This window comes from Oncorhynchus clarkii, chromosome 17, assembly GCF_045791955.1.
Source record: "Oncorhynchus clarkii lewisi isolate Uvic-CL-2024 chromosome 17, UVic_Ocla_1.0, whole genome shotgun sequence".
NCBI lineage: Eukaryota > Metazoa > Chordata > Actinopteri > Salmoniformes > Salmonidae > Oncorhynchus > Oncorhynchus clarkii.
The window spans coordinates 28,988,627-29,004,069 of record NC_092163.1 but is presented as its reverse complement, the minus strand read 5'-3'; the positions used below and the strand labels follow the sequence as shown (position 1 = coordinate 29,004,069).

Here is a 15,443-nt window from a genome sequence, read left to right as displayed (position 1 = left end):
TGGGCACTTTGAATACAGTGTTGTTTGACATGACAACAAATTAAAATGCCAAGGAGGAGTTATTGTGACAGGGTAGGAACAAAAGTGTGTTTAAGTGTTTCCTATAAGCTTTGGCAACATTGCATGCTTTCTCTTAGCTACTTCATGTAGCTAACATATTCTTGCTGGCATATTCCTCTTTGATTTAGAAGATGCTGTTGCACAAACAACATGCTGATTTAGGTCTACACCATCACTGTTATTATCAGGCTGTATTAGCGAGCTACATTTGCTCTTACTAAATACATGTATTAGCTAGCTAGCTATTTGTATTAGCGGATAACAATTAGCATCTCACAAGATTTAGGGCAACTTGCTAAGAAAAGAAGCTAGCAGTTTGCTGATGTAAGAAACACAAACTAATAGTGTCATTATAGAACGCTAGTGGATTTATATTAAGAAGCAAAGTGAAAACAGCATTGTTGTCAACAACATTGTTGCCTGTGCTGCATTGACCTGGCAGACTGAATGCGTCTCGTGGTCAGTGTTGCCAACTCCTCAGTAAGGAAAGTAGCTATTGGCTGTCCTAAAAGTCGCTAAATGACATCACCGAATTTGCATAATTGGCCATGTGCATGTAATTGTGATGGACGTTGTAGGAGAGAGGAATAACGTAGTGGGAGAGACAAACAGTGAGTAAAACACACCCTAAATATGTTTAGAACTTCAAAAGAACTTTCTTCTGTCGATTCTTGTTTTTTTAAATGTCACAATTCCAACCCTCCTCCTTTATCCGGGCTTGGGACCAGCAAAAGTGACCCAAAAGAGACAAAAGAGTTACTTTGTTTTTTATTTTTTTATTTTGTTTAGTTTTCTTAATTTGGTTTGGTTTTAACCTTATGGTCCACTTAGGAGCCTACAACAAGTAAAACATTTTTAACCATACATTTTTTTTTTTTTTTTTGCATACAATCTAAATGGACCAAAAGAGACAATAGAAAAAAAACTGTCAATGGCAATGTGAGAAATGTATGGTAACTAGTCTGGCCCTAATTCAGGTTAATTGTTTTTTTTATGTAAACCAGGGCGGGAACAGCCAGCGGCGGCTTCCCTCATGCGCAATTCTTTTGCAGTGTGGACGTGGAGGGGTGAACATCTCCTGCTCTGACTGCAGCTGGGAGGGACTGCTGCACGAGGACTGGGCCGCCTGTGAGTGCTTTGGGACTGGGGTGGGGCCCACGGCAGCACCCGCTGCTCGTTGAGAAGAGTAAGAACGATACGTGCTTTCACGTCAGAGTCTCCAAAAGTCTCCAATAACACCAGAAAAAGTCGCTAGATTTGTTGTTAGTCGCTTTTTTGAAAATGTGTCGCTAGAGGGGTCTGAATACACGCTAAATATAGTGATAAAGTCGCTAAGTTGGCAACACTGCTCGTGGTTGAGGAACATCAAATGCGCTCCTTGAGTGACAGGGGGCGTGGCTAGATCTGTGTGGAAAGTGGCACAGAGGAAAGAGCGGAGAGAGAGGACTCAAGTAGCGAAGTAAACTATAAATATTGACATTACACATGGCGTATCACATTTAACAAACCAAACATCGGTATAAAAGGTAAAGTAAAAAAATAAAAAATGGTCCCTGCATCAATACCGGTATATCATAACATTCGGTATACCGCCCAGCCCTAGTTCATGCATGCACACCTTCAGAGGAAAAGGAAAAACATCCTGCTGTGTGCATCTATAAATACAGATGGGAATGTGTGTGAGAATGCATGGCTCTGATGTATCTGTAGTCAGAATGAAGGCCAGCCCAGTGGGGGTGAATAACGTTTTCCTCAGTGTCATGCTGCTTAGTCACACAGAGAGACAGCCGGGGGGTAGATGACAGCTCAATGTTAGTGGGCGTTTGATGAGACTGCAGGTCACTGGAATTGTGGAACCAAAGGACAAAATAGCGTACACAAGCCTGGCCCTGGACAAAATACCATCAGCTGGGGTCTAAAGTCTGTACCAACGTATTAGCTTAGCATAGTGGTGGCTAGCTAGTTAAGCTAGCTTGCGCATAGGCTGGGCCCTGGACCAAACAGCATCCAGGCCAAAAGCCATACCAACGTTGTAGCATTAACTATATAGTTGAAGCTAGCTTAGCTATCATGTGCACATGTCTAGATTGGGACAAAACACCAGCATCATGGGCCAAAAGCCTGTACCGATGTCCTAGTATGGTGGAAGTTTAGCTGGTTGAAGTGACATCACCTTCCCTGAGAACTGGTTCATTGTGTTCAGTAGGCTACAAAATGGAGAAAGCTAATTGAAACATAAGTTTGGGTAGTACATCCAGTTTCTATCTACTGAGAATGCCCAATTTCTTTATTTTATTTTTTCCCCAAAAAGCTTTGGTTTTAGTGGTAAAAAAAAAAAAGCTTTGGTTTTAGTGGTATACCAATAAGCCTACTACTGACAGCAGCATTACAGAGTGCAGCGTTCTGATGGAAGGCAGTGTTGCGCAGAATACCGGTGCTGTTGCTAAACTAGCACATGCTACATTAGAACAGCATGCAACTTATTGTAGAAAACCCTACATTCCTAAAAAAAAAATTATTACCTGATTTTAAATACCTTCCCAATGAACCTGTGACCCAGGCTACTGGTCATAGAAAGATGGGTTTCCAGGGTTACGGGTTTGGTTCATCACAAGGTTTCTCTCTATGAACAACACATGGCCATTTTTCTTGCCCCTAAGCTTGCATTTGAAAAATGAGTGTATTGCTCAGTGAACTGTGACAAAAGATAAGCAGAGTGCCATACAAATCGATTAAAAACTATAGGAAGAGAGACCATAGTGACGGAACACGGTTGAGATACATCCCAAACCCTTTTGCCTTCAACTGGAGGTAAAGCTTAATCGCTAGAGCTGTCTGCTGTACAGGATGCACGAAATAACTTCAAAACAACCATCACAGACGTCTTTCCTCCACGACCACACAGAGGTTGTCTCTCGATTCTCGATCTTTCTCCCGAGGTGTGCACTTCCACACTCCTTGTCATCGATTTAAAAGCTTTGGGTTGGTGCAAGCATTGGCTGGCTATTTCCCACCATTGTTCCTACACACCAATGAGGGAGGATTGTGCATTAAGCAGAAGGGTACAGAATCGAAACGCAACCATGCTCCTGTTCAGTGATATCACCTGGGCCACCTTTAGTACACAACTTGCCCATAGAAATGTCAGGAACAGAGCTGACTTGAGTCCTTAATCTACATGTACATGTTTGTTCTACATACTGCATTTCTATTTGAACGTTCCACAATATTGTGCCCTACTGTCACCAATCAGTATCAATGAGGCTTTTCAGGAGAAGAGGGAAGGAAGCAATTTAGGAGTTTCGAAACACTGTCGAAACCTCTCAACGGACTGTGACTGCTCTTTGACAGGAGGACAATGTGACCAGCACACCCATAGTAGCCTCAAAGTTAGTGTGTAAACAATGGAACTAATGCTGCAGCTGCATAACTAGTAGCACATCCCCTAATATGGAGCAAGAAAGCTTGAACAACAGGATCTGTGATGATGTGATTTGTTCCCAGTTACAATACTCAGAGATAGGAAGACAGCGAGCGAGAGAGAGAGAGATTGATAGGAAGAGAGCGAGCGAAAGGGTGATGGATAGGAAGTGAGCGAGCGAAAGGGTGATGGATAGGAAGTGAGCGAGCGAGAGGGAGATGGAAAGGTGGACTGAGGAAGGGGAGAGGGACTGATTTGGTGGTTGGTTGAAAACCAGAATCAACCAACCAACCACTCCTCTCACTGCCAACCGATGTGAACAGGCACCTGAGGATGAAGACAGATCAACACCTTTTTTCGTTCCATAAAAAAAAATGCAGGTTCTCCATTCCATAGGAAGTCTAGCGTGTAGTTCCAATTCATGTTGCTGGTAGCAATCAATGGAAGAAATACAAAATGTTTGAATGAATGGGGGTGTGTAAATATGTGGTGCTAGTGAGGGGAATTGTAAGGAGTTTTGTATTAGGAATCAAAATATAGGTTTAGGGGCAGTTCCATACAGGGGAAACCAAACTCATTCGAGTTCAAAGTCCTAAAACACAAAAATGACAATGTGTGTGCGCATATGCAGTCTGAGAAAAGCCATAGATAGGCATCCATAGCCATGTGTACTGTAGAGTATGTGAATGTACTGTGTGCATGCATGTACAGTGCCTTCGGAAAGTATTCAGACCCCTTGACCTTTTCAACATTTTGTTACGTTACAGCCTTATTCCAAATAAAACATTTTCCTCAGCAATCTACACACAATACCTCATAATAACAAAGTGACAACAGGATTTTAGAAATTTTAGCACAAAAAAAACCCAGATACCTTATTTATAAGTATTCAGACCCTTTCCTATGAGACTTGAAAATTTAGCTCATGTGCATCCTGTTTCAATTGATTATCCTTGAGGTGTTTCTACAACTTGATTGGAGTCCACCTGTGGTAATTAAATTGATTTGACATGATTTGGAAAGGCACACACACCTTTCAATTTAAGGTCCCACAGTTGACAGTGGATGGCAGAGCATAAAGCAAGTCATGAGGTCGAAGGAATTGTCCGTAGAGCTCCGAGACAGGATTGTGTCGAGGCACAGGTCTGGGGAAGGGATACCAAAACATTTCTCCAGTATTGAAGGTCTCCAAGAACACAGTATGTTCCATCATTCTTAAATGGAAGAGGTTTGGAACCACCAGGGCTTCCTAGAGCTGGCCGCCTGGCTAAACTAAGCAATAGGGGGAGAAGGGCCTTGGTCAGGGAGGTGACCAAAAACCCGATGGTCACTCTGACAGAGCTCCAGAGTCCCTCTGTGGAGATGGGAGAACCTTCCAGAAGGACAACCATCTCTGAAGCACTTCATCAAATCAGGCCTTTATGGTAGTGGCCAGACGGAAGCCACTCCTCAATAAAAGTCACATGACAGCCTGCTTGGGAGTTTGCCAAAAGACACCTAAAGACTCTCAGACCATGAGAAGCAAGATTCTCTGGTCTAATGAAACCAAGATTGAACCCTTTGAACTGAATCCAAAGCGTCACGTCTGGAGGAAACCTTGCACCATCCCTATAGTGAAGCATGGGTGGCAGCATCATGCTTTGGGGATGTTTTTCAGTGGCAGAGACTGGATCGAGGGAAAGATGAACAGAGCGAAGTACAGAGAGATCCTTGACATAGACCTGCTCCAATGAGCTCAGGACCTCCAACTGGGGCGAAGGTTCACCTTCCAACAGGACAACGACCCTAAGCACACAGCCAAGACAACGCAGGAGTGGCTTCGGGACAAGTCTCTGAATGTCCTTGAGTGGCCCAGCCAGAACCTGGACCCTAATCGAACATCTCTGGAGAGATCTGAAAATAGCTGTGCAGCAACGCCTCCCATCCAATCGGACAGCTTGAGAGGATCTCCAGACAAGAATGGGAGAAACTTCCCAAATACAGATGTGCCAAACATACCAAAGAAGAGCGGCTGTAACCGCTGCCAAAGGTGCTTCTACAAAGTACTGAGTAAATGGTCAATACTTATGTAAATGTGATATTTCAGTTTATTTTTGATAAATTAGCTAAATTGTCTAAACTGTTTTTGCTTTGTCATTATGCGGTATTGTGTGTAGATTGAGGGGAAAAAACAATTTAAGCAATTTTAGAATAATGCTGTAATGTAACAAAATTAGGAAAAAGTCAAGGGGTCTGAATACTTTCCGAATGCACTATGTGTGTGCGTACAACATGAGGGAAAACACAGTTTGATGGCATGTTCCACATACCAAGCAACGCAAATAAAAAAATTGTAATCCCCACATTCAACGGATTACGGTTATAGTTCCTACATGTGCTACTGCTCCATTGATGAAATTAGTTGGGACTTTGCTTGAGGCTGATGGGACAATCGAAAGACTCATCTTGTTTTTTCCCTGGAGGGGGAAACAAGCATGTTTATCAAGATCAAAAGTGAACAAAAAAAGGAGTGTGTGCTCCTCATTCTGGCTTAGGTCTACCCTGTTCCACGGAGCAAATACAAACATGGTTAAATAGGAAAATATTCAGATATTTTCGACTTAGAAAATATCCATAATCCTCAGAACAATCCACAATTCTGCTAAATATAGCCTGGCCACTGAATTGAGGCTTGGTTCACAGAAGAACATACAAAATGGCAGTGATATAAATTTTCAACAATTCTTGGACTTGCCAGATAGGTGGAACAAGGGTGTGTCAAATGGCACCCTATTCCCTATATAGTACACTACTTTTGAGAATAAGGTTATAAGTCTCTGGTCTAAAGTAGTGCACTATATATTGGGAATATGGTGCCATGAGAGACTAAGAATCACCTTGATGTTGTCTCGTGGTCCCTGTAAAAGGACGTCAAAAGCTTTGATAAAATAACTTCACAGGAGACGGCAGTGTCTCCGCAGTCCTGGAGTCCTTGTCTCACCCCAACTCTCCAGAAAACCAGGTTTTATCGGCCTGTCCCATCTAATCTTCTCTCCTCCATGGCAGTGCACAGAGAATGAATGGAGAGGGGGAAGAGGGGGAGTGGAGCAGAGGAGTGCAGCCAGGGGAGAACCCAGCAGATAAACTCGACGCTGGATCCACTTCCTCTGTCCGTCACTTAATGCGGTACTCTCCCTGAAGCAACGAAAGGAGGCATCGTTAAGCCATGTTCCACACTGTAAGAAGGGGAAGTAGATACACAGTATCAACCATTGGCAGACAATGAGCCATGAAAACAGACTTAAATAGGAACTGGGCTTCTGTTCCCTTTAATGAGGCACATTATATAGGCTCTTTTGAACCCATATCAGTCCTTGGAGAAATCCTTAGGGGAAGCACATCAACAAGATCCTATCGACATAGAAAGACTCAACAGCATATACAGTACATCTGATATTAAAAATATCCGATTGACTAAAGCTATCCTTATATTGGTAAGGGTGTTATGAACCGGTGTATGGGAGCATTTGAGGCTGTGTTATTCTATTATAATGCAATGGTGTATTTAAGCCACACTTGAACAATAGCCTCCATTTAGCTATGCTGACACTTGGCAACATCCCATGCCAAAATTCCCAGGGATGCACACCTGTTTCATTCAAACCAGTAAATGTGGGCTGTAGCAAAAATATATATATCAAGCGATTGGGGTCAAGCATAAACTGTATATGATGTACACAACTGTGCCCCTGTCCAAATCATAATATTTGTAACCAAAATGCCGGAAAAAATGTTGCGCACCAGACGGTCACTATTTACGCAAGTTAACGTATTGTAACCCCATTGGTGAAATATGTGTTATTATAAAGGTTATTAGCTAGGGTATATTTAAGTGCAGATCATGCACATACATACTGATCTTAACCCGCTTTAATTGGTAGGTTATAATTGGGCTGTATGAATCAGAGCAGGTGCTGTTACAACTCCATGTTGAATTACTATGGTCAGTGTGTGTGTATTGATTATTTGTATACCTTCATTTCAATTGAGGAGGGGTCGAGCATGCATTATTGTATAGTAGCCTATGTTGGCTATGCGATGGGGGTGAAATCTGTCAACAACATACTCAATGAATGACGTAGGATATAAATCCTAGGATGAAATTGCCAAAAAATTATACTGTCAATTCAGAACACTGTGGAGTGGTGGGGATGCGAGCAATGTGAGCCAACAAGAGAAAAGCTGTCGATTACGAATCCTTTGTGTAATGTCAAGCAAATGTATTATACTAAAATGTCTTGACATTCCTTCACTTGGCCTCAGATAAACTAGTATTGTAGGCTAGTCAACACTCACCTTTGAAGCAAGCGTCTTGAGGTTCACGCAAGGCACAGAAGAGTGAGTAAAGAACCAAATCAAATCTTCACAGTAGTCTTAATTTCATGAAAAGGATTCGAAAACGAAAGATATCGAACTTATTTGAAGAAACTAGTAGTGAAAGAAAATCCCATTTAGAGAATTTAGGTGTTTAAGTGTTGCGAGGTCATGAAGAGCAGAGCGCACAACTTAGATTGCGGTAGCGATCCACTTCGCTAAAATAAACGCAAGTAGGCTATGGAAATTAATATGAGTAAAATTAAGTAGGCTTAGTGAAAGGCGCAGTGATAAATTAGGGCTATGAAATTAATCCTTGTGCCATATACGAGGGATATGGTGAAAACATTCCTTGTATTGAAAAAAGGCAAGATCATGTGCATCAGTGACGAAACAAGACAGCACAAATATGATAGGGGAGAATGGAGCGTATTACGTTTTTTACGCAACTAGATGGAGTCAGGAATAACACATTTACGGTCCAAACAATTAAAAGACACACCCTATCCCTTCAAATTAAGTGGACACTTCTGATGACGTATCATGACGTCTGACGAGTATACACTTGCAGGGCGAGGGAGGAAGGATTTTTAAAATATTTTTTATATATATATTTTTTTTATTAACAACAAATCAATGCAGGAAGTACATGTGAGAACACAAATATATATATAAATAATATACAAAGGACAATTGGGCTAAGGGTACAATATCACATTACACAAGGACCTTACGGGACATACATACTCTTACAAACTCATACATACTATAATTATTAACAGCTTTTTTGTTAATAGAGTATTTAATTGTCTTAAAATACAGTTAAATTAATTTTTTTAAGGTAAGAAAATGTGGTGTTATGTTTGTAAATGTACATTTGTGAATATGAACTTTGTCCAAAAGAATAATGAAATGAATTACATAAAAATGTTTCAGCTTATTTCTATCATAGGTAAAGAATCCAAGCAGAACATCTCTCCACAATAGTGTAAGATCTTCATAAATGTGTTCAATTATAAATCTACTGATGTCTTGCCACAGTTTTCTTACATGAATACAATGCCAAAAAAAGATGCAACATGGTTTCTGGGTGGTCATTACAAAAGGAACAATTTGAGTTGATGTTTTCCTTAAACTTCTTCATATAGTGGTTGGCAGGATAATATTTATGATTAATTTTTAAGAAAAGTTCCTTAATTTTGTTAACAAGTAGGTATGTGTGTGGGAACATCCAAACTTTTTTTCCAACCGATATTATCAATAAATTCATTTCAATATGGCATGACACAATCCTGCTGAAACAAGGTTCATATCGCTCCGTTGTTGAATGGACCAAAAGAGAAACAAATCTGTCCTACTGATGAGTCAACATGGTCAACGGAAGGTAGGCTCTGAGGGTCAGGTCTTGACACATTCCTGAATAATAAAGCAACACCTGAGGGAATGGCATCTAAAACAATTGCACATTTTTTAGGTGTTACAGGGACCTTGTAAAGTGATAAGAATTCCTTATAACTAAGTAAAAGACCCTTTGCATTTACCAGTTGGCTCACCAATAAGATATTATTTTGGAACCAATATTCTAAAAACAAAGAAGTTCAAATTTAGCAAGCCTCTAGACTTCTGATCCTTTGTAATGGTTATGCCTAAATATGTAAGTTCTTCTTTCACTGGAATACCATAATATGAGGGTGTCACACAATCTTTGACAGCCATGAGTTCACATTTATTAATGTTAAGATATACACCAGACGCTTTGGAAAAGGATTGTATCACATTGATCGATATGGGAATTTGGTTAGCTTCTTTCAGAAAGTGTGGTATCATCAGCCAGCTGGCTTATAATAATTTATTTACCAGCTATGGAAATTCCTTGTACAGGACTATTATTTAAAATAATTGGTAAGAAGTTGGGTGATTAATAAAAACAGGTACGGAGAGATAGGACAACCTTGCATAATTCCTCTCTTTAACTCAAATCTAGGTGAGGCGCCATATTTCAATTTGATAGAGCTGTTACCATTTTTATAAAGTCTTAATAGCCTTACAGAAAAAATCCCCAAAGCCAAGTCTCTCAAGGGAGTGGAAGAGGAACTGATGCTCTACTGTGTCAAATGCTTTATATCCTCGGTTATTAGGTCTGAGTAATCAAGTATGTCTAATACTAGTCTGATATTGTTAGAAATATGTCTGTTCCTCATAAAGCCAGACTGTGTTTCATCAATGATTACATCCAGGACATCTTTAATTCTTTTTGCAAGTAGTAAGGCTACTTACTATCTTATAGTCATTATTAAAAAGAGAAATTGGACGCCAGTTATCAATGAGCAGCACTTATTTTTTAGGCTTAGGTATCAGTGATATTAACCCCTGACTCATTGTAGGAGGGAGAACATTGTTTTTAATACTCTCTAAAAATACTTCAAATAGGAAGGGAGCTACTTGTTCAGAAAATCATTTGTAAAATTCTGATGTAATTCCATCAACACCTGGTGATTTATTGTTCTTTAGATGTTTGATAGACTCTATAATCTCTTCAACTTTGATGGGTTCATCACACTGTTTAGATTCTATATCACTAATAGAGTGAACATTTTTCAGTGAGTCAAAAAAACATATCTGTGGGTTCCTGACAATACGTAGAGCTATACAATTTTCTGTAAAAATTGCTACAGTATTTAGCGATTAATTTTTGGTCATCTGTAATAACACCATCAATGTTTAACTTATGGATATTGTTATTTGTTGAGTGAAATTTCTCATGTCTAAAGAAATAGGATGAATTCTGTTCTCCCTCCTCAATCCATTTTTTCTTAGATCTAATAAAGGCTCCTTCTGCTTTTAATCTATATATATTATCCAGTTTATTTTATAACACAATCAGTTCCATCTTCTCTTCCCCCGAGAGGCTGGCTGGGGATCTCTGAGAAAGGGAAGTTATCTTAATGATCACCGTTTCCTCCTCAGGTCTTCTGGTCTTAGCAAAATTACTACCACATTTCCTAAGGTGTTTGGACACCTTAAATTTAAAGAGTTCTTGCAATAATAAGATTTTTCTTCACAATTCCTTTCCCAAAAGTGTGAAAGCCAATCTTTAACCTCAAACTTAACCATCATAAGCTATTTAGCTTCCAGTAGGATTTTTTATTTTATCTTTATTTAACTATGCAAGTCAGTTAAGAACAAATTCTTATTTTCAATGACGGCCTAGGAACAGAGGGTTAACTGCCTTGTTCAGGGGCAGAACCTTGTCAGCTCAGGGATACTAGTCCAACGCTCTAACCACTAGGCTACACTGCCGCCCACATACTCTACCAAGGTTAGTATCAGGGGTAAATATTTTGATATCAATGTAAATGGCCCTATGGTCTGTGAGGGGAGGAGTACATATATTTGTAGTAACACACTCACTATCAATACATTTGGATATAAGCCAAAAGGAAGGAATGATTTTTAAATGGACCACCCTTGGACGGAAATTCATCACTTGTTCATCTCGCGATGATTGTGTTTTCAGCTACAGGTAGGTTGTGGGTGTGAAAAACAAGGGCCTTGGAACACAATGCATCCTACTTTCCATCACGCACCTGATATAACTGTACTGTATCTGTGAAATTGAATTTAGCAACTAACAGAGAACAGAGATTGCATAACCTATATTGTGAAAAGTGAGTCAGTCATTTGAACAGGAATCTGAATAGTTTACCAGTACATACTTTGCACAAGCACAACACCAGCAATCTGTTGGTGAGGAGTGGAACTGACAGACCTGGGACCACACGTTCAAGTCCTAGTTGGGCTACCCACAAATTTCGCTACAATGGTGGAAAAAGTGGGATAGCGCTACCATGAGATATGCCAGAGCATGAGGGACTTGAGGTGCAGAGGGAAGGAATGGGCTGGTGCACAGGATGTAAGTCCTTAGTACAACACCAACTCTCTCATCAATGGACCTCTTCTTGTTGTAAAAGCGAAGGTGTTGGACTGACACAAGGTTGCGGGTTACGAACCAGGCAACCTACCATCCAGAAGTCCTTACGTTTTTATTCTCAGAAAATGCTATTCATCCTTATTAGCAAGGTCAATTTCGTAAAAAAGTGTTTTTAATCTTATCTGAGAAATATTTCAAATAATGTATTTCCCATAAAATGTGTTGTTACAACATTGAGAATATATGCACAGTGTGAGGGTTATAAGGCTGAATGAGACTTTTTAAGATGAAAAGGGTAGTTGTATAAAAAAATTCAACCTCTTATTGATATAACAGAGAAAGAGGGTGCTTATTCTGGGGTTTCACATAAATGTTAGTAATATGTAGAAGTAGTACTTTCTAAAAGTATTCACACCCCTCATATTTTTCCAGCCTTAAACATTTATTACATTGAGATTGTGTCACTAATCACACAAAATACCCCATAATGTCAGACATTATTTTTTTACAAATTAATTACAAATGAAAAGCTGAAATGTCATTAAGTATTCAACCTTTTTGTTAAGACAAACCTAAATAAGTTCAGGAGTAAAAGTTACATAATAAGTTGCATGGACTCACTCTGTGCACAACAATAGTGGCTAACATGATTTTTGAATGACTACACCCAATTTTTGTATCCCACACATATAAATTATCTGTAAGGTCCCTCTGTCAAGCACTGATTCAACCACAAAGACCAGGGACGTTTTTTAATGCCTCAGAAATAAAGGCACCTATCGGGACATAGAAAAGCATACTGAAGTTAGCAATTATGCTTTGGATGGTGTATCAACCCAACCAGTCACTACAAAGATACAGGAATCCTTCCTAACTCATCTGCTTTTCAAGCATGGTGTTGACTGTATCATGTTATGGGTATGCTTGTCTAGGGATACACATAAACTGAAGAGCTAAGCACAGGCAAATTCCTAGAGGAAACATAAATTGTAAGACAAATTCACCTTTCAACAGGACTATAACCTAAAACACGAGGTCAAATATACACTGGAGTTGCTTACCAAGATGACATTGAATGTTCCTGAATGGCCAAGTTACAGTTTTGACTTAAATTGGCTTGAAAATCTATGGCAAAACTTGAAAATTGCCATTTAGCAATGATCAAACAACCAACTTGACAGAGCTTGAAGAATTTTAAAAAGAATAATGTTAGAATATTGTACAATCCAGGTGTGCAAAGCTTTGAGACATAACCCAGAAAGACTCACAGCTGTAATAGCTGCAAAAGGTGACTAACAATTATTCAACCCCCTGAGTCAATACATATATAATCAAGATATACTAGCATTTATTTTTTATTAATTAAACAAATCATACATCGAGTTTGACATTACAGAGTATGTGTGTAGATCATTGACAAGAAAAATTACACTTTGTAACACAATGTTTTGAGAAAAGTCAAGGGATGTGAATACTTTCTGAATGCACAGTATGTCCCCAAAGTTTTTGGTTGTGTTTAGGCCTTTACAGGTTTTAGATTGACAAATGACATTTGATAGCAGACTAGTTGAATAAAACAGTTATTTAAATGCACTTCTGTTCTTTCATAAATCATGGTAGCGACATCGTTGAATTTGATAGAACAAAAATGATTCAGTTTACATAATTTGAAATGTAACAATCATTTTGGGTGCACTGCATGGACAGCACAAAATCCGACACACCTATCGCTTCTTCTTGCTCTCTTTCTTTAGTTTCTGGCGAATCTGAGGCGCAGGTCCTTTTGACTTCTTATTCTGGTCACCAGCCTTCATGTCACTTGGCTCCGTCTCCTCCTAAAGATAAAACAGAATGTGAGTCCCAGTGACACTCGACACATATGGAACAGTAACAGTAGGTTGCTGAATAGTAATGGGCAGTTTGCTTGCTCAAGCCAAGTTCAAAAGAAGACTACAATAGGACAGAAGGGAAAAGATACAAAGTATCAGGCTTATACGGATTTAACACATAATGCTATAAGTAAACCTATGGTAAATAATGACAATATTATTACAATATCATACCGCATTCTTTCAACTGCCAACAGGACTGTTTACCATACCTGTTCATGCCCCTTGGAGGTCGGTATTATGACAGCCAAGATGCAGATGAGTTGGAAAATAGCTCCCAGAAAGAGTCCATAGCGCAGGAGACTCTCAAGCAAAGTGGGTTCAGGTACCTCTGGGGGCGAAAGGTCCAGTTCCGCGGACATAGTAGCCTACTTTCAGGTCCCTGTGTGCAAGAACACGAAATGTATGTAAACAAAGATAAGTCTGCTCTGCAATGCTCAATATATTTTTCAAATCATTGAAGGCCATATTGTAATACGCGCAATACTGTTACCTGCGTTGCTGTTTACAAAAACAACAATGTAACAGTGGCTGCAACAATGTTTCCACGCTTCTGAAATTGAATCTGTCGGCCTCGATACAATAACAGCACTTTTCTGTTCGGCAAATCTAATCATAGGCTACAATTTCCAACAAAAGCTTACCAGGGCCCTACGTCAACTCGTCCTTCGTTCTTTTTATAGCACCAAACACGATCCTGAGTGTAAAATTGTGAGTTTAATGTAATTCGTATCAGCACAAAAAATATTTTACAGTCGTAAAATTTGCATCGGAAGTGAAGTCACTGTGATATCCGCTTATTTTCGTAGCTATGTGAATATAGCCACAATAACGATTAGCCTCAAAGTGGAATTTGTGGTTCGCCTTCAAAATAAAAGTACCCAATTGAAACTAATGCAAACAGATACAACTAAAGGAATAATCTACAGATCCTAATAAATGACTAATTCCGAATTATAATGGGAATAATGCCATATTTGGACCATTGTTTTACTTCAAATTACATTACATCTTGGTTCGTGCTATCCGGGATCTTTTTTTTTAATTTATTTTTTTACCTTTATTTAACTAGGCAAGTCAGTTAAGAACAAATTCTTATTTTCAATGACGGCCTAGGAACAGTGGGTTAACTGCCTGTTCAGGGGCAGAACGACAGATTTGTACCTTGTCAGTTCGAGGTTTTGAACTTGCAACCTTCCAGTTACTAGTCCAACTCTCTAACCACTACGCTACCCTGCCGCCCCATCTTTGGGATGGTCCTACCCCATTTAAGTTTTAATTTAAAATGGTTAAAAGAGTAATTCAATATTGTACAACTTGATGTTAGATGGTTCCCCACCCTAAAAGTAGTCTATGGGCCACGAGAAACTGCAATCCATGATTCAGTTCTCTTTAACAGCCACTACAAACGTCAGCTAACTTTAGCCACCACAAGCTAACGTTCAATGGCAGTGATTGGGGCATGTGAGCAAAAAACTAAAACTAAAATCACCTTTAAATAACATGAAACCAAATATTGTGTTGATTTTAATTGATTTCAGGTGATTTGAGCATTTAAAAAAACATACTCACATGCCCCCATCATTTCCATTAATTGTTAACTAGTGGTGCCTAAAGTTAGTGTAAATTTGTAGTGACTGTTTAAAACAATTAGCCACAATAGTGGAATTTGCGTTTCACCTTCAAAATAAAAGTACCCCGTTGAAAACTGAAACCTGGATTACATATTCTCTTGGCCCATAGACCACTTTCAGGGTGAGGAACAATCTAACGTCAAGTTGTAAAATAG

General features: G+C 39.4%; 2 protein-coding genes across 3 annotated transcripts in view; both read right to left on the bottom strand.

Annotated features, from left to right (window-relative positions):
- Positions 1 to 7,874, bottom strand: part of LOC139370676 (proto-oncogene tyrosine-protein kinase Src-like) — a 37,735-nt gene extending 29,861 nt beyond the window's left edge. Inside the window, exons 1-2 of the mRNA XM_071110296.1 lie at positions 7,817 to 7,874; positions 6,358 to 6,696 (exon numbers count right to left, since the gene is read on the bottom strand). The gene's annotated coding sequence lies outside the window, so the exon portion shown is untranslated. The remainder of the gene's footprint in view (positions 1 to 6,357; positions 6,697 to 7,816) is intronic.
- A 4,314-nt stretch (positions 7,875 to 12,188) lies between these two features.
- On the bottom strand, positions 12,189 to 14,451 carry LOC139370675 (protein MANBAL-like). 2 transcript variants are annotated; one of them, XM_071110293.1, is made up of 3 exons: positions 14,299 to 14,451; positions 13,867 to 14,036; positions 12,189 to 13,600 (listed from the first exon to the last, which is right to left on the bottom strand). In XM_071110293.1, exons 2-3 carry the CDS (start codon positions 14,014 to 14,016, stop codon positions 13,490 to 13,492), a joined length of 261 nt encoding a protein of 86 aa, XP_070966394.1. In that variant the 5' UTR covers positions 14,017 to 14,036; positions 14,299 to 14,451; the 3' UTR covers positions 12,189 to 13,489. The 2 variants fall into 2 exon arrangements, with proteins under 2 accessions (XP_070966394.1, XP_070966395.1); XM_071110294.1 differs by lacking the exon at positions 14,299 to 14,451 and adding an exon at positions 14,148 to 14,288.
- Positions 14,452 to 15,443: the final 992 nt, after the last annotated feature.